The 27,288-nt window shown below is 37.6% G+C and overlaps 1 protein-coding gene across 4 annotated transcripts in view; it reads left to right on the top strand.

The window, feature by feature from the left end:
- The window catches only part of PSD3 (pleckstrin and Sec7 domain containing 3), a 550,392-nt gene that overhangs the window by 381,338 nt on the left and 141,766 nt on the right, over positions 1–27,288 (top strand). For all 4 annotated transcript variants that reach the window (XM_036838889.1, XM_036838891.1, XM_036838890.1 and 1 more), the window contains one exon: positions 17,683–17,726. In XM_036838889.1, the coding sequence (XP_036694784.1) occupies positions 17,683–17,726 (44 nt within the window). The remainder of the gene's footprint in view (positions 1–17,682; positions 17,727–27,288) is intronic.

Here is a 27,288-nt window from a genome sequence, read left to right as displayed (position 1 = left end):
ACAACATATATAAGTACACATGAGACTGGAATTATTTCCATTGACTAGAATGGTTTGTGTATCTTAACTTTGTGTTTAGCAAATACCAAATAATAGGGACTTCTTTTTTAAAAATTTCATCTTTTCCCAGACACTGTATTCTAGCAGCTATAGGACTAGACTGTGTTCTGCTGCTGGTTGCTGTCAAAGTTTTCAGTCTATAGTGAAAACGTTAGTGAAGGTATGGTCCTTTCTTGGGAAACAGTGCTTTGTCTTGAGGTTGTCCTTGTTAATTATTTTGATGGAATGATGGCAGTAGAAGATAGTATTTTGTTTTAATTTATTTCCTCACTTGACAAAATGAAAATCTGGCAGTTCTAGGTGGGTTCCCAAACCTCTTTTCAAAATTTTCCTATTCGTGAAATCCCAAAGCCTGGTAGCCACTGGATTAGATTATTTAATTTAGCTGTATTGATTGTTTTGGATGAAATCTGTTTCCATTTGGTTTGTCTTCATTACTTTGTCTAATGCATGGAAATGACAGAGAACAAATGCCATGCCTGATGTTCTCTCTAAATGTCAGAGTCCCCCAGGAATCATTTTTATAAGCCATTTATAAAAAGAACTCTGCATGTTACTCAGCAAGCAGTTTTTTAACTGTGTACATTAACTTTATCATCATGTCCAAAATCATTAAATATAATTGATCATTTTCTCAGGTGTTTAAAAACTTACTGCATGTAATTTACAAGGTCATTTGGAATTTATGTTTTCTTTATGTACTAAAATTATGAAGCTTCCTTTATTATGGTATGTGCCTGCCACTTCCCAACAAGTAAGGCTTACAACAAGAGGGTCTAATAACAGATATGGCAAGTACAATCCAGAATCTTCTTTGAAAATATTGGTTATTGTTATGTTTTTCAAAAGTATGGCGCAGCTATCCAAATCCAGACAAGTTTTGATAAATAAATCAGAGGATTCGAGTATAAGAATTAAAAGCAAAATCAGGAGATGTCTATGAAGACAATGAATTTGAAAATCATGGTGCTTATACAGGTCAGAGAATAGTTACATACGCTGAAGAGTACTTTGGAAGTTAACCTTAACTCTTATGGAAGAAGGTGGTGATTTACTAAGACTATCATTACATTAACTTTTTCCAAGCTATCCGGCTCTGATGATTGCTACATTAAATCAATCTACATAATGTTTTTGAACATTAGTTTTTAATGCCCACATTGGTTTGAAGATGAAGATCTTTTCAGAATATATGTTGTAATCTTTCCATTGGTACTTCAGTGAATTCCTCTTCTACTTGAGATACATATCCTCTTCCCAGGAGGGTTTTGACATAGTCACAGCAAGTCTATCTTGGGAAGGACAAGAGTTGTAAAGCAGTGAATAAAAACTTGGGCTCTGGAGGCAGATGGTCCTATGTGTGAGTTCCAGTTTTGCCACTGGAACTCTGTCACCGGGGAGAGTTGCCAGATTTAGCAAATAAAAATACAAAACACCCAGTTAAACTTGAATTTCAGGTAAGTAATAAATAATGTTTAGTATAAGTATGCCTCATGCAAAGTTTGGGGGGTAATACCTATGCTTGAAAAAAGTTAGTCATTGTTTATCTGAAGCTCACATTTAACTGGCCTCCTGCATTTGATCTGGTACCCTACAACCTGCAGCAAGTAACAATCTGCCTACTCTATAGCTTTGAGATCAGTGAGATGGAATAAGTCATACTTATTTCATAGGTTGTAGAGAGTTAAATGAAATAGTACACATAAGTGCTCAGCATGTAGCAGCTCAATAAATGTCACCTGTATGGATCATATCTTCTCAGTTGTCAGACACCCAGCCTGGCATGTCCTAAAGCGGGACTGTAGCTGCAAACAGTTTTAGCCGTCCAGGTTGGAGTTCTCTTGGGAGAATAGTATACTAGTCTGAGTGGTCAGAGACGTGTACTCTTATTGTTGTCGGTTTTAGAGGGAGAATTATATAACAGATTCAAGCTCCTCTGCCCCAAAGTGAAGACAGGAAGTGAAAGCCTAGATTTTTCAAGGGAAAAAAAGTCAAGGAAAAAATTTAAAAGGCTTTGGAATCAAACTGCCTATGATTCCTTTTTGAGATCTCCCACCTAATAACACTCTCTTTACCCTCTCTGCACCCCATTTTCCTCATCTGTAAAATGGGAATAATACCCATGGGTGGTGGTGAAGAGTGAACAGTGTCATACATGTACAGGTCCCGGCACTTGTTAACTACTCAGTAAATGTTAGTTGTTGGCATATTTGTCTATGATGCCAAACTGCCAGTTTGATTCAAAATAAGTGATTCTCCACAGGCCCAGCATGCTTGGCATGGGGAATGGAATGGATGGATTCTGGATGTTTACTTCACGTGTCCTGTAAAGTCTTGAGTAGGACAAGCATGGGCTGTATGTAACAATAGTACCTTTCATTCATGTGTTGCTTTACAAAGTACAGATGTTTTCATATTGACAGCTTGATTTCATCCTCACGATTCTATGAGGTAGATTGTTGTTATCTTATCTTTACCGATGAAGCAACCAAAGGCTAGTGTTAGTGGCCTAAAGTCACACAGCTGATGGAAGGGGCAGGTTTGATACAAGTGAACTGATTTCTAGTCCACTGTTCTTTGTTCTGTGCTGTGGCCTCCCTGATGGGAGTCATGGTGTCAGGGTCATCATCACCGAGGTCCTTGTCTTCTCAGCACCTGTTTCTTTAAAACACATGCCGTGGTCAAGACAATTTACGAGGCATCGTGGGGACTAAAGAGAAGCAGAGTCTTGATCACATGTGTGAGGAGTTTAAAATATAGTATCTAGATTTTTAGTTGAAGAAGTAAAGCATTTATGGTGTGGTAAACATTCAAATAGTACAGAAGGTTATCCATGGAAAATTCTCTCTCCCACTCCATTCCCCCAGTTGCCTTCTACAAAGGAAATTCAGCAGTGGTTTCTTCTGTATCCTTTCAGAGATGTAGTGAGAGCAAACATAGATACATTTTTTCCACAAGGTGGGAACATCCTAAACAGACTGTTTTGCACCTCACTTTTCCCCTTTAACCGTATATTCTAATATAGCTACCCCAGTTTTAGCTTAAATGACTTTAAATACTAATGGATAGCAGTCTGTCTCTGGTGCCACTGTTGAAACTGTCTTACCCAATTTTTTATTTGTGCTTGAGGTGTGTGAAAATGGGCCATCCTTCTCCCACAGTTTAGGAAAATGGTCTGATACATCCCCAGTCTGCACTGCTGCCCCCCAAGCCCGGTCACACCACCCCTCACCAGACACCGCCAGTCTCGCTGCAGCTCCCCTTGCTCTCTTCCAGTCCTTTCTCCACTTGGCGGCCAGGGAGACCTTTAAGTGGTCACCCTACTGCTAAAATCCTCCAGTGCTTGCCCAGCACACGCGGAATTAACCCTTGTTTTCTGGTCAAAAACCCTGTGTGACATGGTTACCTCTTTGTCCTTGTCAGGACCCACGTCTCAGGCCACCGTGCTCTAGCCATGCTGGCCTTGTTTGTTTCTCAGACCCACCAGGCTCAGTTATGCCAGGAGCTCTTTCCCTTTATCTTCCTATGGCTGTTGCTTACACCCTAAATTTCCTTGCAGAGAGGCTTTTTCAACCATCCAGTCTAAAGCTACTTTTTGAGTTATTGTTACCTTATTTTAATTACCTTATAATAATTCTTTGGCAGCCTACCAGAAAATGGCAGAATAATCTTTATTTGTTTTCTTATTCTTTTACTGTCTGTTTCTACCCCCACTAAATCTAAGTTCTATGCCCGTGTTGTTCACCACTGGGCTTTCAATGCCTGTATGAGTACCTGACAACCTGCCCACCTGACAGGTAGTAGAGACTCAGTTGACTGAATATATGAATGAATGAGTGAATAGTTTTAAGAGATTTATTTCTACAATATTGTTAAAGTTGTTACAACTGTTATGTTATACTATACTGTTCATGTCACAAACATGAACTAGTCTTCTAATAGTTATGAAAAAATACTATTCTGTATAAGTACTTATACTGTATACAATACTATTATAGAAAAAAATGCAATCTTATCATTGTTTAGTAGTTATAAAAAATACTTTCCCCTGACCTATCAGCATATGTTAGGATAAAATATTTGTTGTGGTTACTGTACGCTAGAGCAATACAGTGAGTCAAGCAGGCATGCCACATAGGCAGTTGGAGCACACAGGTGACAGAGATGCATGACAGGTTAAAGGAGAATGGAATGACTGACCGTCAGCACAGGTACGCTGTTTTCTCAGGTAAGAACTCAGGATCGTGGATATCTTTCCTTGTGGAAACATTACTTTTAAATAAACTAAATAACAAGTCCTGAGCTGATATAACAGAAAGTAAAAGGCGAAGAAATGGAAGAGTCTGAATAGCATTGTTTGTTTTTAAATTTGTAAACTAGCATCTAGTAAGTTTTTAACAACAAAGCATTTATTGAAGTTGTAAAATCTATTGCTCAATCTGTGTTAAAACATTTTATGTATACTGTATATATACCATGTTATAGTATGTTATATATGTCAGTATTGCATCAGGATTAGGGCAGACTTTACAAGCACAGACTTTGGCTTCAGACAGACCTGTCTTCAGATCCCCAGCTCTGCTCTATGACCTTTGGCAGATTACTTAACCTTTATGAGCATTGGTATGTCATTTCTAAAGTAGGGATAATAATACCTCATTCATACAGTTGCTGTGAGGACTCAGTGAGCTTAAGTAGAAATAACTCTCTTAGCACAATGCCTCACATAGTGTGGCCTCATAGATGGCTATATTATTATCATCAGTGGAGTGTCAGCTATTGAGAAATGGCTAGAGCATCATCACAGAGTTAGAGAAATCTCATCAAGTGAAACATCCAATATTCAGAAGTGTTAAGTCTCTAAATCATAAACCAGGAAGTTGTGCTGTATCTATTCTCTATTTGGGATTCTCATTGTTCTTTCCCGACAGTTTTCTGATAACTTCATTCTAATCAGAATTTCAACCCTGATGTCCTGTTGGATAACAGATGTGTTTAGTCTGGCCCACAGTGGGGGGTTTTTTGTTTGTTTTTGTTGCTCTTTTTGTTGCCACACTTGAAAATTTGTGAGCCTTGAGTACTTTGTACTTCTAGCTACTTCTGAAAAATAATAAGAGCTAGCCATAGTGAATCCACATTCCCACCTGGTTGAAATCAGGCTACAGCTGAGTGTCACCCGCCCCTCTAGATCGGGCTTTCTCTAATTCCCAAGAGTATCTCCCTGGCTACTGTACTCAGCTATGTTACCTGCTTGCTGATGAGTCTTAGTCAGTTTTTTGATATTGGACCAACATTTAGACTTGATATTCAAATCAACTCATTAGGATATGTTTACAGGTTTTTTTTTAAATTGAGGTATAATTAACATATAACAGTATGTTAGTTTCAGCATACAACATAATGATTTGATCTTTGCATACATTGTGAAATGATCACCCTGTAAGTCTAGTTAACACCCATCACCTTACGTAGTTACAAAAAATTTTTTTCTTTTGATGAGGACTTTTAAGATCTCTGTTAACAGCTTTCAAATATGCAGCACAGTATTGTTAACTATAGTCACCATGCTTCACATTACATCCCCATGACTTATTTATCTTATGATTGGAAGGTTGTACCTTTTAACCCCCTTTGCTCATTTCTCCCACTCCCCCATCCCTACCCCACCCCTCTGGCAACCCCACCAATCTTTTCTCTATATGACCTTGGGGTTTTTGTGTGTTTTTTGTTTTAGATTCCACGTATATGAGATCACATGGTATTTATCTTTTCCTTCTGACCTATTTCACTTCGCATAACACTCAGAAGCTTCATCCATCTTATTGCAAATGGCGAGATTTCATTTTTTATGGGTGAATAATTTTCCTTTGTGTGTGTGTGTATGTGTGTGTGTGTGTGTGTGTGTATGTATGTATGTGTGCGTGTATGTGTGTGGAGAGAGAGAGAGAGGAAGCAGTTTATCCATTCATGGACACGTACATTGTTTCCATATCTTGGATATTATAAATAAAATAATGCAGTGCACATAGGAGTCCATATGTCTTTTCAGTATATGTTAAAATTAGCGTTTTTGTTTCCTTCAATAAATACCCAGAAGTGGGACTGCAGGATCATATGGCAGTTCTAGTTTTAATTTCTGTGAGAAACTCCATACTGTTCTCCATAGTGGCTGCACCAATTTACATTCCCACCAACAGTGCACAGGGAGTCCCTTTTCTCCACATCCTGGCCAACACTTGGTATTTCTTGTCTTTTTGATAACAGCCATTCTGACAGGTGTGAGGTGATGTCTTATTGTGGTTTTGATTTGCATTTCCTTGATGATTAGTGATGTTGAGTATATTTTCATTTGCCTGTTGGCCATCTATATGTCTTCTTTGAAAAAATGTCTCTTCAGATCCCTTGCCCATATTTTAATTGAGTTGTTTGTTTGTTTGTTTGTTTGTGATCAAGTTGTGTGAGTTCTTTGTATATTTTGGATATTAACCCCTTATCAGACATATTGTTTGCAAATACTTTCTCTCATTCAGTTCATTGCTTTTTCATTCTGTTGATGATTTCCTTTGCTGTGTAGAAGCTTTTTAGTTTGAGCAGTCTCACTTATTTATTTTTGCTTTTGTTGCCTTTGCTTTTTGTGTCAAATCCAAAAACTCATCACCAAGACCAATGTCAAGGAGTTTACTGCCTATGTTTTCTTCTAGGAGTTTTATGGTGTCAGGTCTTATATTCAACTCTTTAATCCATTTTGAGTTAAATTTTGTATATGGTGTAAGATAGTGGTCCAGTTCCATTCTTTTGCATGTGGCTGTTCAGTTTTCCTAACACCATTTATTGAAGAGACTGTCCTTTCCCCGTTGTATAGTCAGGGCTCCTTTGTCATAAATCAATTGACCATATATGTGTGGACTTATTTCTGGCTCTCTATTCTGTTCCATTGATCTAATGTCTGTTTTTATGTCACTATGTCTGTCATACAGAGTGAAGTAAGTCAGAAAGAAAAACAAATGCAGTATGCTAACACATATATATAGAATCTAAGGGGGAAAAAAAAAAAAAGGTCATGAAGAACCTAGTGGCAAGACGGGAATAAAGACACTATCATACTGTTTTGATTACTATAGTTTTGTAATATATTTTGAAATCAGGGAATGTAATGCCTCTAGCTTTTTTTGTCCTTTCTCAAAATTGCTTTTGCTATCCGGGGTCTTTTGTGCCTCCACACAAATTTTAGGATTGTTTTCTTCTATTTCTGTGAAAAAAATGCCACTGGATTTTGATAGGGAGTGCATTGAATCTGTAGATTGCTTTGGGTAATATAGGACATTTTAATTATATTAATTCATCCAATCCATGAACACAGAATATCTTTCCATTTATTTGGTCATCTTCAATGTTTTTCATCAGTGTCTTATAATTTTCAGTGCATAGGTTTTTCACTTCCTTTATTGAATTTATTCCTAGGTATTCTATTCTTGTTGATGAAATTATAAATTTCTGTTTTCTTCATTTCTCTTTCTGATAGTTCATTATTAGTGTATAGAAATCAACAGATTTCTGTATATTGATTTCATATCCTGCAACTTAATTGAATTTTTAAGTTAGTTTTAGAAGTTTTTTTTGTGGAGTCTTTAAGTTTTTCTATACATAATATCATGTCATCTCCAAATAGTGACAGTTTTACTTCTTCTTTTCCAATTTGAATGCCTTTTATTACCCCCTCTTGCCTAATTGCTCTGGCCAGGACTTCCAATACTATGTTGAATAAAAGCAGTGAGAATGGGCATCCTTGTCTTGTTCCTGACATTAGAGCAGAAGCTTTCAGTTTTTTAATGTAAATTGATGCAGCCATTTTGGGTGTTAGCTGTGGGCTTGTCATATATGGCTTTTATTATGTTGAGGGATATGTTTACAGTATTAACAAGGAGAAAAAAATTCTTTCTACTTGCTCAAAAAGGAGCTTAGTACAAATATCAAATCATTATGTTGTGCACCTGAACCTAATATAATGTTATATGTCAATTATGCCTCAATTTAGAAAAAGGAACTTAGTGGCTATTTTGTATTTAAATACATTTACATTTTGAATAATGTTATTTGAAATAGCATAGTTAAGAAACTTTCCTTAAGACACAGCAGCCAGTAAAATGGAAGGTAATCATAAGGTGTAGAAAAGGCACTTTAGGAGGAATACGCTCTGTAGAAATACTCATGATAACTTATTGACCAATTCTACCCTCAGAATGAATGAAATGAAAGAATATGTGTGTGTGTGTGTGTGTATATATATATATATATATATATATATATATATATATATATATATGTAATAGTTTGGAGTACTGTGTCAGCATAAATGGTAATAAAGGGAGCATTTTTGTTCCCTTTCAGGTTTGGTTGAGTGCACCTCCAGAGCTGCTCACCAAATCTTTTGGTAGGTGTGCGTATTTAGTATTATCTTTGGCTGCATCTTCCCCCCTTTGGTGATAAGGAAGGGTGGTTCCTATTTTAGCTCACAAAGATACATTTGACAGTAGGCAATCAGGCGAGCCCCACTTGCCGTTCCTCCCTCTTAGGGAATCAGTCTTCCTCCCTCTTTCCCTTTTTCATTTTTTTCATATGCAATTTAAAAATCAATTTTATTTCCTAATTTATAGAGTCATACCTGGGATTTGGGAGCAGATAGTGATGCTACTAATCAATAACCATGGGGAAAAATAAGTGAGGGACACAGGAAAAGGGAGTAGGGACTAGGGAAAGAAATAGTTTGAGAGTTTGACCAGGTGATTTCTGAGATCCTTTTGAAGTGGAATCATAGAATGGTAGATCTGGAAGGGGGTCAAAAAAGGTAACCTTATGCAACCCTCTCATAGCACATATTTAGAAAATGAAGGCCAGGTAAATGAAATTATTTGTCTTGAAAGGGCGAGTTCGTGATTGTCGAACCCCCTCCTCCCCTCAAATTCTTAGATCCTGAGGCTGGATCTGTTCTCTCTTCTATTAAATATTTCTCTAAAAATTACTTGTAATATGATGTCACATATTAGATACTATGTGTGAAAGTGTCTTGCACATTGATGGCAGGAAGTAAAAAGTTGATTCTGCTAGCTAATTCTCCATTAGGTCAAGTTCAGTCAGGATTAGCAATACGTTTTGTTATCCTTACATAAGAGGCCCCTGAAGGCAGAGTGGATTCTTCTACACCTAGCATAATGCCACTGTGGCCTATAGATGTACTCACAAGTGTTTGTTATGTGATGAATCATGCATATTAATTGTACTTCAGATTCCCTTTCAGTAAGGCGAGTGCTTTTATGTTACTGTCGTGGTATCTGTTATGGTTTGGCGTTGGCTCATCTCCGCAGTAGAGTCAGACACTTAATGGTTAGATGTTTCTGCCATTGCTGGCTGGGTTTGTAAGTGCGCCACAACATGTGGTAAGTTAACTCTCCAGGACATAGATTTTGACTCTGTTTACATGGTGACTGGATCCAAAAAATAGATCTGACTATAGATGTGGGAAAATGCCAAACTCAGAATAAGTTATTTATATTGAGCATGCTTTTGTCACCCTGAATGAGAGCTAAAGAGAGGAATGCCTGCAAGGTTGATTGTTAATATGTGTTCTTTAATGTCGTGTTCTTTAAACTTGGGTACATGAAAACTTTCCACTGGGTATGGGAATCAGTTTCCAGAAACTCATCTTTTATATGTTCTTCTCCCTAAAATGGATCTACCTATGAATACTCTTGTGGTCAGAGTTTCAGGCTGTTTATCCTTTTTTACTTCTGCTTGACAATTGCCTTCTGCCACTTAAGGAAAAGAAAAAAAGAAGGAGGTGGCACAGTTCTCACCCATAACTTTATTTGGTCTGTTGCACGGGTGTAGCAACTTCCACGGGTAGAGGGGCAAACAAAGAGTCAATTCTAAATATTGGTTTTAGGGAAGCCCTCTTTAATGAGGGAGTAATGCAGTTTCTCAATATTATTTTAAGGTATAGGGAAGAAAATAAAAGTTGAGGGCCATTGCTTTAAGATATTTTGAGTTTTTCTAACCAACTTGAAATTCATATGCTAACTAGATTTATTAATTTTTAACCAATGTCTTTTTCAAATACAGTCTTTCTCTGATAACGTTTTCCAGAGTGTTGCATATTTAGTTCTATACTCAGAAGTCTGCTTGATCTGACTATCTGCATGAAGCAGCATTGCGCTTGAACAAGATAGCCATGGTGTTGATGGTGTCATAATTCTTGGGTACAAATTTCACTGTGGTCACTGTCAGTCTCACGAAGGGAAACTAAAAGTTGTGTTATCCCCTACACTTTTCATAGTAATTCAAGGAGCACAGAGAAAGGAAAATCATTGGAGTTGAGAGATGATTGAACTAAAATACACGAATTTCATAGATTGCAAAATATGCTTCTGGAGAGAAAGAGACTCATGGTTACCCGATGCATGGTAATAGGGAAAGCTTCAGAGAACCGTGTGTGGGCTGTCAAAGATGGTGCTAAGCCTTGAATAAAATTGCATTTTATCATCTCGATGAGAAGCAATTAAAAGTTGAAGAACAAAGACTTAAAAGTAAATTTAGACCAAGATACCTTGATCTCTGTAATTTAAGCAAGTTACTTTGCTTTTTCATTCTTAAAAATGATGAACTTCAACTTTGAGGAATCGTTCTGTCCTCTTTAGTCTCAGTGGAGGTATTTGATTATTGTCTAGCTCCTGGGTTAAGTTGCAGGAATTTCAGTTAGAAGAAGACAGGTAACCTCACAAAGCAGTGATTTTTAACCAAGGGTTTGTATCAGAGTTATTTGTGGATCATTTGGAAATATTCATGTTTAGGTTCCTAATCTGCCAATCTGATTCAGTAGATCTGGGATGGGACTCAGTGATCAATATTTTAAAAAGTTCATTGGCTGATTCTGGCACATACCCTCATACTTTCAGTTGAGAGCACTCTGGTAGACAACTGTGTTTTACCTGGGGACTGACTCTGGAAAAGTTTCTGGAAATCAACCTGTGGGTATGATCATTCTTTATTCAAATATCTGTCTTCCATTTATACCTCGTGTGTTAATTTCCTAGGGCTGCTGCAACAAATTACCACAAACTTGGTGTTCTAAAACAACAGGAATTTATTCTCTCACAACTTTGGGGGCCAGGCGTCTGAAATCAAGGTGTGGACAGTGCTGCGCTCCTCTGGAGGGTCTAGGAGAGAATCTCTTCCCTGGCTCTTCCAACCTCTGGTGGTTGCCAGCATTCCTTGGTTTGTGTCTCTATCACTTCAAGTTCTCTGTCCATCTTCGTGTTACCTTCTCTTCTGTCTTTGTTAAATCTCTCTCTGCTGCCTTCTTATAGAGACACCACTCAGACCAGATATTCTCTCCCATTCAAGATCATTAACTTAATTGTGTTTGCAAACTTTTTGTGGAATGCAGAAACATTTTCAGGTTCTGGGGTTTAGGACTTGGATATCTTTTGGGGGTCCATTATTTAGCCTGAGACAGCTGGCTATCACCTCACTACATATAATTTATATGGGCTGCTCTGGCCCATTGAGATTGATTTGGTCCCTTTCCCCCACTTGTCTCCAGCTACCAATTCATGGCCACAGGGAAATGGAAGCCTTCTGTGACAGTGTTTACCCACAAATCTTGCTTTCTTGGACCTAGATCAGATAACCTCTCACATAGCTAGAGATAAATTATTTTACTAAGCTGTCGAATACACCTCCAATTGCAGCCATTCGTATGGCAAATACCTTTGGTCATAAGTGGAGTGAGAGTGTACGATCAGTGCAGCAAACCATCATCCTCACTGACGAAGGCATCCCAAGCATGTGTCCCAGCAACGGTGGCTCTTGTTTAAAGCTCATCTTTAAGAAGAGAATATCACAGTGACCAGCGTTACGTGACTCGATTCCAGGAGAGGCACGAGCCTTCTTCCCTTTCACGTGAGCCTTGACTTGACCTAAGCCAGGCATTTACGACGCTGTCAAGTTTGGTTTTAGGAGAGAGAATGTAGTTAGCTATAGTTAGCTGATAGGAAAGAATTTAGTTAGTTGAAAGGATAGAATGTAGTTAGTTGAATGTAGTCACTTGATTTCTGAGAGAAATGTAATTTCTGAGTCAAACTTTATGAAAACTAGCTATAGGACCTTGAGAGAATTTTTTAAACACGGGGCTTCATTTTCCCCATCTACAAAAGGAAGAATTTATCTCATGATCTCTAAGGCCCCTTTCAGCTCTGAAATTCCATTTTGTTGTTTCTTGAGTTTTAACAATTTGTCCTAAAAACATTATTACTAAAAGGCTTGTTCTTGTGCCATTAGTAGGCAGGTACAAGATTGGTAGTAAAGATGATTTTAACCTGGAGCTTCCTTAATTGTGTGGTAGAAAGATATGTAAAAGTATTTTGAATGGAACAATTGACAGAAAAATGTTGGCATTCCTAGGATTCTGACTTGGGCATGTTTTATATCACCATAAACTGCCCATCCTTGGGCTTTATGTGTAGTGTTTCTGTACTCCAGAAATTAAATGTTTTATATCAACGGGGTTTACTAAGATTGAGAGTACACTTTCACTATTAGGCCTTCACGTACTAGTTAGTTCCTTTTTACGGAGTTTGTGATGCTTTGTGACACATGAATCTGAACTTCACAGGAGTTCACATGGGCTGAAGATAAACCCTTAGGTTCGGCCACATTTAAGGGATAAGATGAGGAAGATATGAGTAAGGAGAAGGATTGTCAAAGGAGATAGGAGAAAATTCAGGAAACTATGTATTGTGTCACAGAAAATAAGGAAGAATATATTCAATATTTGAGAGTATTCAGTGCTGCTGAAGGCGAAGAGATACAGAACACTAGAGTGGCCTTGAACAAGGAAAGCCGATGAATTTGTTGTGATAAGTTTTAATGGAGGAACAGGGATGGAAACTAGATTGAAGAGAACAGATCAAGCGGAGATAAGAATTGCTGAAACTTCTCTCAGGAGAGGTTCTGAGGAACAAAGGGTGGAAACTAAATTGCAGAGATGGGGTTTGGAGAGACCTGCACAGGTTTGAAAGCTGATAGAGAGGAGCAGGTAAAGGAAGAGCTATTACCCCAGAAAGGGAAGGTCAGGACCTGTGTTAGAGGCTTAGCTTGGCAGGCATGGGACACCCCTTCCCTTCCTGTCAGAAAGGAGGAAAGAACAGATGCCAGTGCAGATACATTTCAAGGAAAATGGCAAAAAAGTTAAAGGAGGCTCATGAATGAATGCTCTGCGGAAGTGTGAGATGTTCATGTGTACTGTTGTCTAATGTTCTCTGTTAATGTTGAATTAGTCGCCTACCAGGAGCTCAGGAGGACTGCACTTGCGGCCAGTCAGTGCCACCCCTTTGTAATAGATACCCTAGCCCCCTTGACTGCAGGGAAGGGCCGAATCATAACTCCTCATCTCCCAGGCACGTGGATTGATCAGTGGGGAGGACAGGTGGCCTACATCATACCAACTGGAATCTTTTCAAACTGGAGCTGGGAGAAAAGAACTGTGGGTTCCTCATATTGAGAGATACAAAGATGTGAATGGGTGCTGTTGATATGGACATGTTTATTGTTTCTTGTGTAGCAAAGAAACAGGGATTGGGGATGTTTGGGATGGAAAGAGGAGAGTTGAGAGGAGAGGGGGCAGAGTTTATGTTTTTTTTCCAATTTTATTGAGAAATGGTTGACAAGGGGGCAGAGTTTTAAATTCCTGTGTCCCTGTGGCCAGCTCCATCTGGATCTTTTTTATGGTTTGGCTACATAAACGTTAGGTCCCCCTTACCCTTAAGGTAGAGTTTAGATTTTTGAATTTGAAGCTAAAGAAACCTTAACTAATATAATGTGAAGTCAGAATAGGATTGGTCAAGAGGTACAGTGTTTCTTTTCAGGTACAACAGAAAGGCCATGAGACAAAGAAGTGGAAAATACCATCAAGACTGGTTGAGGTGATGGGCTGCCTGGGAAAGGATGTGAGGACTGTTGGCTGGAGATGAGGGGGAATCAAGGGACTTCAGTTCCTAACGAAGTGAAGTAGATACAAGGGTAGGCAGTTGTGATCAGGGTATATGAGTGTTGGATGCATTTGCAAAGCAAATTTTCCTTTTTTAAGAGAAATAATGGACTATCATAAAGCACTAAAAAGATTCAGGAAAGTCCCTTTGTAATTTATTCATTGAAAAGGATAAGGATAACATCCCCTGTTTAGATTTGTTGCATTATCATTTACACAAAGAGGACTTGACCTACAATATAGCAAGTTTGTTGAATTTTACAAGACGCTTTATAATAGAGTTTGTTGTGTGATGTGCAGCTGACAGGGTAACAAGAATCTTCTCATTTGAAACTCAGTTCTTTCTTCAAGAAAATATTCTCACAGGCAAAAAATTTGAAAAAAAAATTGATCTAGGGCAGAATTGAATTTATTGGAAAATTTCTAGTTGCTTAGATATCATTTTCTACTTTTATGAACAGATAGTTTTTTTATCTTTACCATATTGTTAAATTACTCTGGTTAGTATTGAGTGTGATAGTGTGCAAAGAACCTTTAATGGTCTGTCTCTTCTGAAAAGCCCACTATTATTTGTGGGTTCAGGACGGCTTCTACAAGTAATAGAATTCATGTAAAGACACTTATCAGCAAGAGTCTCCTGAGGCTGGAGCTAGACATTGACTCTGCACTTTTGTACATGCAGCCTCAAGAGACATTAGCTATATAGTAGGTTGTCCTAGTTCTTGAGTGAATTTGAGTTCTTCGAAAAGAACATCCAATTTATAGCATGGTCTTTGTGCCTTGATTTACCCCTTATTTTCTTTTGATGTTTTACCATTTCTGTATTTGAGGACACATTTTACCATACCCTGATAATGATGAAATGTGTCCTAAATTTTATTAGCTACCATAATTATCCAGTAGGTAAACTGACTACTGTAGCCACACTGAAGAACTCCCATGGAGTCTGTCAAGACACTAGCTAAGGATACATGTATTGCATCTTAAATAATATAAAATCTGTAACTAAGCATCTTTGTCCTGAATTGGGACGTGCTTTGCTAGAAAGGGAGTTCACTACCTGGGTGCAGTCTTTCTGATCACACACATGTAGACTGCCTCTCACGCTTAGAAGGTAGATCTATAAGGCAGTTCTGCCTCTGCTCTGCTGCCTGGGAAACGTTATGAACTTACCATTTCCTCATGTGGAAGATGAGGGGTTGGATGGCATCTGGTCCCCCTTTTCCCACCTCAGAGTGAATGAGATGAGTGTCGTAAGTCCAAATCCTTCTTTAAAGAAAAATGTTCCCACTGCATCATGTTATTAGGCACATAGTCCTCTCTTCAACGCAATTAGCTGTTTTGGTTTTATATCTTAGAGATGCACTTGTGTTTTCTTTATAACATCTCACTCAAAAGTAAGAAACTAGAGGTGTGGGTAGCATTTTCTTGGATTAGCTGTAGTGGAACAACGTGATTACAAGGAGCTTACACGTGACGCCAGAGCTGGGAGGTGTGGTGGGGCAGTCTTCTGCTGCCTGGACTGTGTCACTGTTCTCCCGGAGGCTCCAAGGAAGCTTTCTGTCTGCTGCACCACCGCACACGCCAGTGCGACACTCACCAACTGTAAAGCAGAGTCAGGAGGTGGGACCGATAAAAGCTGCTTAATCCATTCGTCTGTCCATGGACACCTAGCTTGCTTCCGGGACCTGGCTATTGTGAATAGTGCTGAAGTGAACACTGGGGTGCATGTGGCTTTTTTTTTTTTTTTAACATCTTTATTGGAGCATAATTGCTTTACAATGGTGTGTTAGTTTCTGCTGTATAACAAAGTGAATCAGCTATACATATACATATACATATATCCCCATATCCCCTCCCTCTTGCGTCTCCCTCCCACCCTCCCTATCCCACCCCTCTAGGTGGTCACAGAACACCGAGCTGATCTCCCTGTGCTATGCAGCTGCTTCCCACTAGCTATCTATTGTACATTTGGTAGTGTATATAAGTCCATGCCACTCTCTCACTTCATCCCAGCTTACCCTTCCCCCTCCCCGTGTCCTCAAGTCCATTCTCTACATCTGCATCTTTATTCCTGTCCTGCCCCTAGGTTCTTCATAACCATTTATTTTCTTTAGATTCCATATATATGTGTTAGCATACAGTATTTGTTTTTCTCTTTCTGACTTGCTTCACTGTGTATGACAGACTCTAGGTCAATTCACCTCACTACAAATAACTCAATTTCATTTCTTTTTATGGCTGAGTAGTATTCCATTGTATATATGTGCCACATCTTCTTTATCCATTCATCTGTTGATGGACACTTAGGTTGCTTCCATGTCCTGGCTATTGTAAATAGAGCTGCAATGAACATTGTGGTGCATGACTCTTTCTGAATTATGGTCTTCTAAGGGTATATGCCCAGTAGTGGGATTGCTGGGTCATATGGTAATTCTATTTTTAGTTTTTTAAGGAACCTCCATACTGTTCTCCATAGTGACTGTAACAATTTACATTCCCACCAACAGTGCAAGAGGGTTCCCTTTTCTCCACACCCTCTCCAGCATTTAATGTTTGTAGATTTTTTGATGATGGCCATTCTGATACAATGGAGTATTACTCAGCCATAAAAGGAATGAAACTGGGTCATTTGTAGAGACGTGGATGGACCTAGAGACTGTCATACAGAGTGAAGTCAGAGGGAGAAAAACAAATATCGTATATTAACGCATATATGTGGAATCTAAAAGAGTGGTACAGATGAACCTATTTGCAAAGCAGAAATAGAGACACAGATGTAGAGAACAAACATATGGACCCCGAGGGCGGGAAAGGGAGGGAGGGATGAATTGGGAGATTGGGATTGACATATATACACTACTGTGTACAAAATAGGTAACTAATGAGAATCTGCTATACAGCACAGGGAACTCAATGCTCTGTGGTGATCTAATTGGGAAGGAAATCCAACAAAGAAGGCATATACGTGTACATATAGCTGATTCACTTGACTGTACAGTAGAAACTAACACACCATTGTAAAGCAACTTTACCCCAATAAAAAAACAAAAAAACAAAACAAAACAAAAAGTTGTTTAAGTCATTGGTATAGAAACTCTGAAATTATTCTAAGATAGTCTCCCATAATTGGACTTCAGTCTCCCTTCCATGTATCTTACTCATTAAGTTGTTATGAAAACAGTTATATTTATTCCATTAATGAAAAGGTATGAATATTGAAATTTACAAAGCAGTGAAACTATAAGACCATATTTTGAATAAGAAAAATAGAGCACATGGTCTAATTTTAATCATGTCCTATATTTTACTGTGGTAAAATGTAGTACAGTGTTGTGTGTCTTACAAATGACATTTTTTACTTCATGAAAAATCTCTCTCCTTCACAGAGCTCTACCTGCCCTGTGCTCCTTAGCCTCACCTGTGTTTTCTTCATGTCTGCAGTACCAATAGGATGACCCACAAGGGCCCTGGGAGTTGCTTGCTGACTCACTCAAGCCTTTTGGCTTTGGCCATTTGCTGAACACAAAATGTGAAACAGGATGAAAAGAATAATTCCATCTTGTTTTCTCTCTTTACAGGCTCTGTACAACTCAATCAAGAATGAGAAGCTTGAATGGGCAGTGTAAGTATGCTGCATGTCAGCCTTTTAGTAAATGAACTACTTGCTCTTTTCTTACTGTCTTTCTTTGTGCCTTAGCGATGACCCTGGAGAAGGGTTAATTGCACCGACTGTTCTCATTTTACACCAGTGTCTTACCTACTTTGTGTAAGACACATAAACCCTGAGTATCCCATGTCTTTTTCTTGGTACCCAGCATGCTCCTATTCTTATTTTAAGCTGTTTGCTGTGCCTGTATGCAATCAATTATCTTTTTATAAAAAATAGCATTCAAAAACAAAATACGATAAAATTACATAAATTCCAAAATCTAATACAGATGATTTGGGTACCATACACTTATTCTAATTATCTCCTTCTTATCATTATAGATCAAGGTTTTCTAATCCTGTTTCCCGTGACACTAATTATACCAGGATATTGATAGATAAGCTTGAGAAATGATGGATTAAATGAAGCTATTTTTTTTTTTAACTGAAGAACTTCCAGGAGCTTGTACAGTGCTGATGTTTATTGTCAATCTGTAAGAGAGAAATAGAATTTGCGATGTTTCCTGAACCTATTTTGACAGTAAAATGTAAGGTTTCAAGGTACATACTTTGGGGGAGATAGTATTACAGATAAATTATAACTAACTCTATGTAGACCAAGAACACCACTCTTGTTAAATTTCCACTAATCAATATAGCAGTTAAGAATTTAATTTTTTAGAAATTGTTAGAGCAGAATCTTTACTAAATTTTTAATCAAGTTATCAAGAAATTAGGGCAAAATATGTTTTTTAATTAGAACTACATGTGAATTTTATTTTTGATTTTCACTGATATTAAGCTTTCATAAATATTTTTCTGACATGTTACCTAACATAGCCATCTACAGTGAACTTAGGTTTACAAATCATAACTTGTGGGAATAAATCTTATTCTTTCATAACACACACTGTGGGAAAATGGTTTACCAGTTGACTAGATCTTACGTATAACATGCTAGAATGAATTAAAAAATATCAATACCACTTAAATTGTTTCACTAATTGTAAGGGAATGTGGTACTATTTTAAATTGGGGATTAAAAGTTTGAGACTGTAATATTTGCAAGTATATGTGATGGCCTATGTTTCTGTGTATGTATATCACCAGACTCAAGTAAAGATAGTGTATCATTTCAAGGAAAACTCATTAAAATTAATATGAATTCATGGCCTGAGGTCCAAAGCAATTATTTTTGGACTTATTTCTCATGAATGAAAGTGAGTTTCCTAGAAAAATTTCATAAATGATATACTTAGACCCTTGCTGAAATATTAAAGGCGTATCTTGACCTATGCAGGATGTCTACTCTAGAAAAAATTAATAGAATGAAATAATTATAAATATATTTACATTGTGAGAGATAATATTTTGATGATTCTTTTATAAATTTATTTTTAAAAGCAAATAAATATACTCCTGAGGATCTGTTTTGTAAATCTAAATTTTTGGTATATTGAATTTGCTACATTAGGTTTTATTTACATTTATGTATAGTGGCAATTTGGTATAAGAAAGCTTTATCTTGGGCCCTATCCATGGGTGAGGGTGGATGTTTACCCAAGAACTGGATTCTTCTTTGGCCCTTTTGTCAGGTCAACAGGGCATTGTGTTCAAGAGCCCAGATTTCAAGAGCCCAGATTTGGGTTTGAATTCGAGCTCTGTTGTGTACCAGCTGGGCCACTGGCCATGTGATCCTTGAGGCCTCAGTTTCCTCTTCAGGATGACACTGTGAAATATTCTAAAACAATAAGCATAAAGCAAGTTATCTCTCAAATGGTAACTAATATTGTAGCTTTTGAAGCTCTGATTTCTATTTTATTTGTCATTTTCCTTTTTATTTCTCTCTTGTTCATATGCTTTCCTATCCACATTTATTCATCACCTACCAAGAATAAGACAATACAGTAATTTATCATATAATTAACTTTCTTCACGTATAAAATGAAGCGATTGGATAAAATGATCACAGCTGTCCTTTTCAGTTTTAACATTCTGTGAATTTTGAAATGTTACGATGTATCAGTATTTCTCAAGCTGGCTCCTTGTCTAGATACACTGCTGTATCTAGAGGATATAAAACAAAAAGGGTTTATGGGTCAGTGTGATGGACTCTTTGAATTTCTTCAGTAGATAAAGGGCCAATATCCTAACCTTTTTGATCCCTGAGTCCTGTTTGGATCATGAAGTACCTTTCAACAGCTACTAAAACTAGTGTTCCCTAGAACAGTGGTCCCCAACCTTTTTGGCACCAGGGACCGGTTTTGTGGAAGACAGTTTTTCCATGGACGGGGGCGGGGGGGGATGGCTCAGGTGGCAATGCGAGCGGTGGGGAGCCATGAGGAGTGATGGGGAGCGGCAGATGAAGCTTCCCTCACTCTCCCGCCACTCACCTCCTGCTGTGCGGCCCGGTTCCTAATAGGCTACAGACCAGTATCCCCAGGAGTTAGGGACCCCTGCCCTAGAACACACTTTAGAAAACCCTGCTGTCCATATATCAACTTATGTGATCCTTCAGATCAAGAGCTAAGCTTTTTCATTCATAAGTAAGTATGTGCATGTGTGTAACTGTATATAACACTGTGCTCCCCCAGTTTTCCTTGTATCTCTCCAGTCACACCTTCTCTGACTCATTTTCCTCCTATTAGCCATTAATGTTAGTATCTCCCAAAGATCAGCACTTAGAATTGTCTTTTCACTAAAGTCCCATTCTCATCAGTCTCATTCAGTCTTAAGAGTTCATCTGCCATATCTAAAAATTCTTACCTTATATGCAGCTCTGCCCTCTTTCCCAGATTTCAGTTCAACATTTGCATTTTTCTGCAGGACATTTCCTCTGCACTCAGCACTCATCATCTGTCTCTAGACTTCGTCACATGTTCTCCACTTCTATTAATGACACCAGTATTTCCTAGATTCTGGGCTCCCATCATCCTTGAACCTCTCTGGCCCCTCGTTCGCTCCCGCAGAACTGGCCCCACCAGTGGCCCCGCACCATTCCTGCTGCTGCACTCCGAGTTCAGGCATCCCTGCTTCTGCCTCCTGACTGTCTCCGCCTCCAGCCTCTTTCCTCTACTTTAACCTGTTTTGAAGCCCTCCTCTGCTCTAAAATGTCATTAAGCTCTGTACATTGTGCCAGTCATCTGTTTTATTCCCTGTACTTGTCTTCACACACCCTGTATGTCAACAAAGCTGCCACTAGATGCCATTCCCTGCACTTGCCCCATGGCTTCCGGCTTTTTGGACGATGCTCATAAAGTAACCTCTGCTTAGAATCTACATCCCTGCCATTCTTTACAGCCCAGCTCATAACCTGCTCCATGAATTCTTTCCTGATCTTACCAACCAGAAATAATCTCAGCTCTTAAACATCCACTTTACTTTATCTGATGACACAGTCATTTCTATTCTCAGTTATAGTTATTGATAGGAATGTTCCATTAAGACTGTAAGCTTAAGGAAATTATACATGTCTGGATTTGTCCCTTTATATCCTCCTTTGAGGAGCATAGCGCTTATATGTAATGAAGTCTATATAAAAGTCTACAGAAAGAATAATAGCAACAGTGCGAGGAACTGCATTTCCTGAAAGATTTTATACAGTTGTGTAAGTTTAGATAGTAGTTACAGGAAAGGGGTTGCTGCTTCAAAGTTTGTAGGATTTCGTAGTATATACTTGCATGGGGGAGATCTTGATATTGATTTATTTTATTTTTATTGAAGTATACTTGATGTACAATGTTATATACGTTACAGTTGTGCAGTATAGTGAGTCACAGTTTTTAAAGGGTATACTCCATTTATAGTTGTTATAAAATATTGGCTATGTTGTACAATATACCCCTGTAGCTTATTTTATACCTAATAGTTTGTACCTCTTAATCCCCTCCCCCTATATTGCCCTTCCCCCCTTCCCTCTCCCCACTGGTAACCACTGGTTTGTTCTCTACATCTATGAGTCTGCTTCTTTCTTGCTATATTCACTAGTTTGTTATATTTTTTAGATTCCACATATAATTGATATCATACAGTATTTTTCTTTCTCTAACTTATTTCACTTAGCATAATATAATGCCCTCCAAGTCCATCCATGTTCCTGCAAATGGCAAAATTTCATTTGTTTTTATGGCTGAGTAGTATTCCATTGTATATATACACCATATCTCTTTTTATCCATTCATCTGTTGATGGACACTTAGGTTGCTTCCTTATCTTGGCAATTGTAAATAATGCTGCTATGAACATTGGGATGCAGGTATCTTTTCGAATTAGTGTTTTTGTTTCTTTCAGATACTTACCCAGCAGTGGAATTGCTGGATCATATGGGAGTGCTATTTTTCGTTTTATGAGAAACCTCCATGCTCTTTTCCACAGTGACTGCACCAATTTACATTCCCATACACAGTGTACGAGGGTTCCCTTTTCTCCACATCCTCACCAACATTGGTTATTTGTGTTCTTCTTGATGATAGCCATTCTGACAGGTGTGAGGTGATATCTCATCATGGTTTTGATTTGCATTTCCCTTATGATTAGTGATGCTGGGCATTTTTCCATGTGTCTGTTGGCCATCTGCATGTCCTCTTTGTAAAAATGTCCTTCAGGTCTTCCGCCCATTTTTTAATCCAGTTGTTTTTTTTTTTTTTTTGATGTTGAGTTGCATGAGCTGTCTATATATGTTGGGTATTAACCCCTTATTGGCCATATCATTTGCAAATATTTTCTTCCTTTCAGTAGATTATCTTTTCATTTTCTCAGTGGTTTCCTTTGCTGTGCAAAAGCTTTTAAGTTTAAAGGGCCCATTTGTTTATGATGTTTTTATTTCCTTTACTTTAGGAGACAGATCCAAAAAAATATTGCTACAATTCATGTCAAAGAGTGTTCTGCCTATGTTTTCTTCTAGGAGTTTTATAGTATCCAGTCTTACATTGAGGCCTTTAATCCATGTTGGGTTTATTTTTGTATGTGGTGTTAGAGAATGTTCTAACTTCATTCTTTTACAGGTAGCTGTCCAGTTTTCCCAGCACCACGTATTAAAGGGACTATCTTTTCTCCATTGTATATAATCTTGCCTCCTTTGTTATAGATTAATTGATCATAAGTGTGTGGTTTTATTTCTGGGCTCTCTATCCTGTTCCATTGATCTGTGCATCTGTTTTTGTGCCAGTACCATACTGTTTCGATTACTGTAGCTTTGTAGTATAGTCTGAAGCCAGGCAGTGTGATTCCCCCAATTCTCTTCTTCTTTCACAAGATTGTTTTGACTCTTCGGGGTCTTTTGTGTTTCCATATAAATTTTGAAATTATTTTTTCTAGTTCTGTGAAAAAAATGCCATTAGTATTTTGACAGGGATTGCATTGAATCTGTATGGTCATTTTAACAATATTAATTCTTCCAATCCAAGAACATGGTATATCTTTCCATCTGTCTGAGTCATCTTCAGTTCCTTTCATCCATGTCTTATGGTTTTCCAAATGCAGGTCTTTTACCTCCTAGGTTCCTTATTCTTTTTTTTTTTTTTTCTTTCTTTCTTATTAGTCATCAGTTTTATACACATCAGTGTATACGTGTCAATCCCAATCGCCCAATTCATCACACCAACACCCCCCACACTGCCACTTTCCCCGCTTGGTGTCCATATGTTTGTTCTCTACATCTGTGTCTCAATTTCTGCTCTGCAAACTGGTTCATCTGTACCATTTTTCTAGGTTCCACGTATATGCGTTAATATATGATATTTGTTTTTCTCTTTCTGACTTACTTCACTATGTATGACATTCTCTACATCCAACCACGTCTCTACAAATGACCCAAATTCGTTCCTTTTTATGGCTAATATTCCATTGTATATATGTACCACATCTTCTTTATCCATTCGTCTGTTGATGGGCATTTACGTTGCTTCCATGACCTGGCTATTGTAAATAGTGCTGGAATGAACATTAGGGTGCATATGTCGTTTTGAATTATGGTTTCCTCTGGGTATATGCCCAGTAGTGGGATTGCTGGGTCATACCGTAATTCTATTTTTAGTTTTTTAAGGAACCACCATACTGTTCTCCATACTGGCTGTATCCATTTACATTCCCACTAACAGTGCAAAAGGGTTGCCTTTTCTCCACACCCTCTCCAGCATTTGTTGTTTGTAGATTTTCCGATGATGCCCATTCTAACTGGTGTGAGGTGATACCCCATTGTAGTTTTGATTTGCATTTCTCTGATAATTAGTGATGTTGAGCAGCTTTTCATGTGCTTCTTGGCCATCTGTATGTCTTCTTTGGAGAAATGTCTATTTAGGTCTTCTGCCCATTTTTGGATTGGGTTGTTTGTTTTTTTAATATTGAGCTGAATGAGCTGTTTATATATTTTGGAGATTAATCCTTTGCCCGTTGATTCGTTTGCAAATATTTTCTCCCATTCTGAGGGTTGTCTTTTCGTCTTGTTTATGGTTTCCTTTGCTGTGCAAAAGCTTTGAAGTTTCATTAGGTCCCATTTGTTTATTTTTGTTTTTTATTTCCATTACTCTAGGAGGTGGGTCAAAAAAGATCTTGCTGTGATTTATGTCAAAGAATGTTCTTCCTATGTTTTCCTCTAAGAGTTTTATAGTATCCGGTCTTACATTTAGGTCTCTAATCCATTTTGAGTTTATTTTTGTGTATGGTGTTAGGGAGTGTTCTAATTTCATTCTTTTACATGTAGCTGTCCAGTTTTCCCAGCACCACTTATTGAAGAGACTGTCTTTTCTCCGTTGTATATCCTTGCCTCCTTTGTCATAGATTAGTTGACCATAGGTGCATGGGTTTATATCTGGGCTTCTATCTTGTTCCATTGATCTATGTTTCTGTTTTTCTGCCAGTACCATATTGTCTTGAATACTGTAGCTTTATAGTATAGTCTGAAGTCAGGGAGTCTGATTCCTCCAGCTTCGTTTTTTTCTCTCAAGACTGATTTGGCTCTTCGGGGTCTTTTGTGTCTCCATACAAATTTTAAGATTTTTTGTTCTAGTTCTGTAAAAAATGCCATTGGTAATTTGATAAGGATTGCATTGAATCTGTAGATTGCTTTCAGTAGTATAGTCATTTTCACAATATTGTTTCTTCCAATCCAAATACATGGTATATCTCTCCATTTGTTGGTATCATCTTTAATTTCTTTCATCAGTGTCTTATAGTTTTCTGCATACAGGTCTTTTGTCTTTTATCCCTAGGTAGGTTTATACCTACGTATTTTATTCTTTTTGTTGCAATGGTAAATGGGAGTGTTCCCTTAATTGTTCTTTCAGATTTTTCATCATTAGTGTATAGGAATGCAAGAGATTTCTGTGCATTAATTTTGTATCCTGCAACTTTACCAAATTCATTGATTAGCTCTAGTAGTTTTCTGATGGCATCTTTCGGATTCTCTATGTATAGTATCATGTCATCTGCAAACAGTGACAGTTTTACTTCTTCTTTTCCAATTTGTATTCCTTTTATTTCTTTTTCTTCTCTGATTGCTGTGGCTAGGACTTCCAAAACTATGTTGAATAATAGTGGCGAGAGTGGACATCCTTGTCTTGTTCCTGATCTTACAGGAAATGCTTTCAGTTTTTCACCATTGAGAATGATGTTTGCTGTGGGTTTGTCATATATGGCGTTTATTATGTTGAGGTAGGTTCCCTCTATGCCCACTTTTTGGAGAGTTTTTATCATAAATGGGTGTTGAATTTTGTCAAAAGCTTTTTTGGCATCTATTGAGATGAATATATGCTTTTTATTCTTTAATTTGTTAATATGGTGTATCACATTGATTTGCGTATATTGAAGAATCCTTGCATTCCTGGGATAAATCCCACTTGGTCATGGTGTGTGATCCTTTTAATGTGTTGTTGGATTCTGTTTGCTAGTATTTTGTTGAGGATTTTTACATCTATATTCATCAGTGATATTGGTCTGTAATTTTCTTTTTTTGTAGTATCTTTGTCTGGTTTTGGTATCAGGGTGATGGTGGCCTCTTAGAATGAGTTTGGGAGTGTTCCTTCCTCTGCAGTTTTTTTGGAAGAGTTTGAGAAGGATGGGTGTTGCTCTTCTGTAAATATTTGATAGAATTCACCTGTGAAGCCATCTGGTCCTGGAATTTTATTTGTTGGAAGATTTTTAATCACAGTTTCAATTTCATTACTTGTGATTTGTCTGTTCATATTATCTATTTCTTCCTGGTTCTGTCTTGGGAGGTTATACCTTTCTAAGAATTTGTCCATTTCTTCCAGGTTGTCCATTTTATTGGCATAGAGTTGCTTGTAGTAATCTCTTAGGATGCTTTGTATTTCTGCGGTGTCTGTTGTAACTTCTCCTTTTTCATGTTTAATTTTATTGATTTGAGTCCTCTCCCTCTTTTTCTTGATGAGTCTGGCTAATGGTTTATCAATTTTGTTTATCTTCTCAAAGAACCAGCTTTTAGTTTTATTGATCTTTGCTATTGTTTTCTTTGTTTCTATTTCATTTATTTCTGCTCTGATCTTTATGATTTCTTTCCTTCTGCTAACTTTGGGTTTTGTTTGTTCTTCTTTCTCTAGTTCCTTTAGGTGTAAGCTTAGATTGTTTATTTCAGATTTTTCTTGTTTCTTTAGGTAGGCTTGTATAGCTATAAACTTCCCTCTTAGAACTGCTTTTGCTGCATCCCATAGGTTTTGGATCATCGTGTTTTCATTGTCATTTGTCTCTAGGTATTTTTGGATTTCCTCTTTGATTTCTTCAGTGATCTCTTGGTTATTTAGTAATGTATTGTTTAGCCTCCATGTGTTTGTGTTTTTTACGTTTTTTTCCCTGTAATTCATTTCTAATCTCATAGTGTTGTGGTCAGAAAAGATGCTTGATATGATTTCAATTTTCTTAAATTTATTGAGGCTTGATTTGTGATCCGAGATGTGATCCATCCTGAAGAATGTTCCTTGCGCATTTGAGAAGAAAGTGTAATTTGCTGTTTTTGGATGGAATGTCCTATAAATATCGATTAAATCTATCTGGTCTATTGTGTCATTTAAAGCTTCTGTTTCCTTATTTATTTTCACTTTGGATGATCTGTCCATTGGTGTAAGTGAGGTGTTAAAGTCCCCCACTATTATTGTGTTACTGTCGATTTCCTCTTTTATAGCTGTTAGCAGTTGCCTTATTTATTGAGGTGCTCCTATGTTGGGTGCATATATATTTATAATTGTTATAACTTCTTCTTGGATTGATCCCCTGATCATTATGTAGTGTCCTTCCTTGTCTCCTGTAACATTCTTTATTTTAAAGTCTATTTTATCTGATATGAGTATTGCTACTCCAGCTTTCTTTTGATTTCCATTTGCATGGAATATCTTTTTCCATCCCCTCACTTTCAGTCTGAATGTGTCCCTAGATCTGAATTGGGTCTCTTGTAAACAGCATATATATGGGTCTTGTTTTTGTATCCATTCAGCAAGCCTGTGTCTTTTGGTGGGAGCATTTAATCCATTCATGTTTAGGGTAATTATTGATATGTGTGTTCCTATGACCATTTTCTTAATTGTTTT

This window comes from Balaenoptera musculus, chromosome 21 (assembly GCF_009873245.2).
Source record: "Balaenoptera musculus isolate JJ_BM4_2016_0621 chromosome 21, mBalMus1.pri.v3, whole genome shotgun sequence".
NCBI lineage: Eukaryota > Metazoa > Chordata > Mammalia > Artiodactyla > Balaenopteridae > Balaenoptera > Balaenoptera musculus.
Note: the sequence above shows the minus strand (reverse complement) of the source record. Positions and strands in the feature narration are given on the sequence as shown.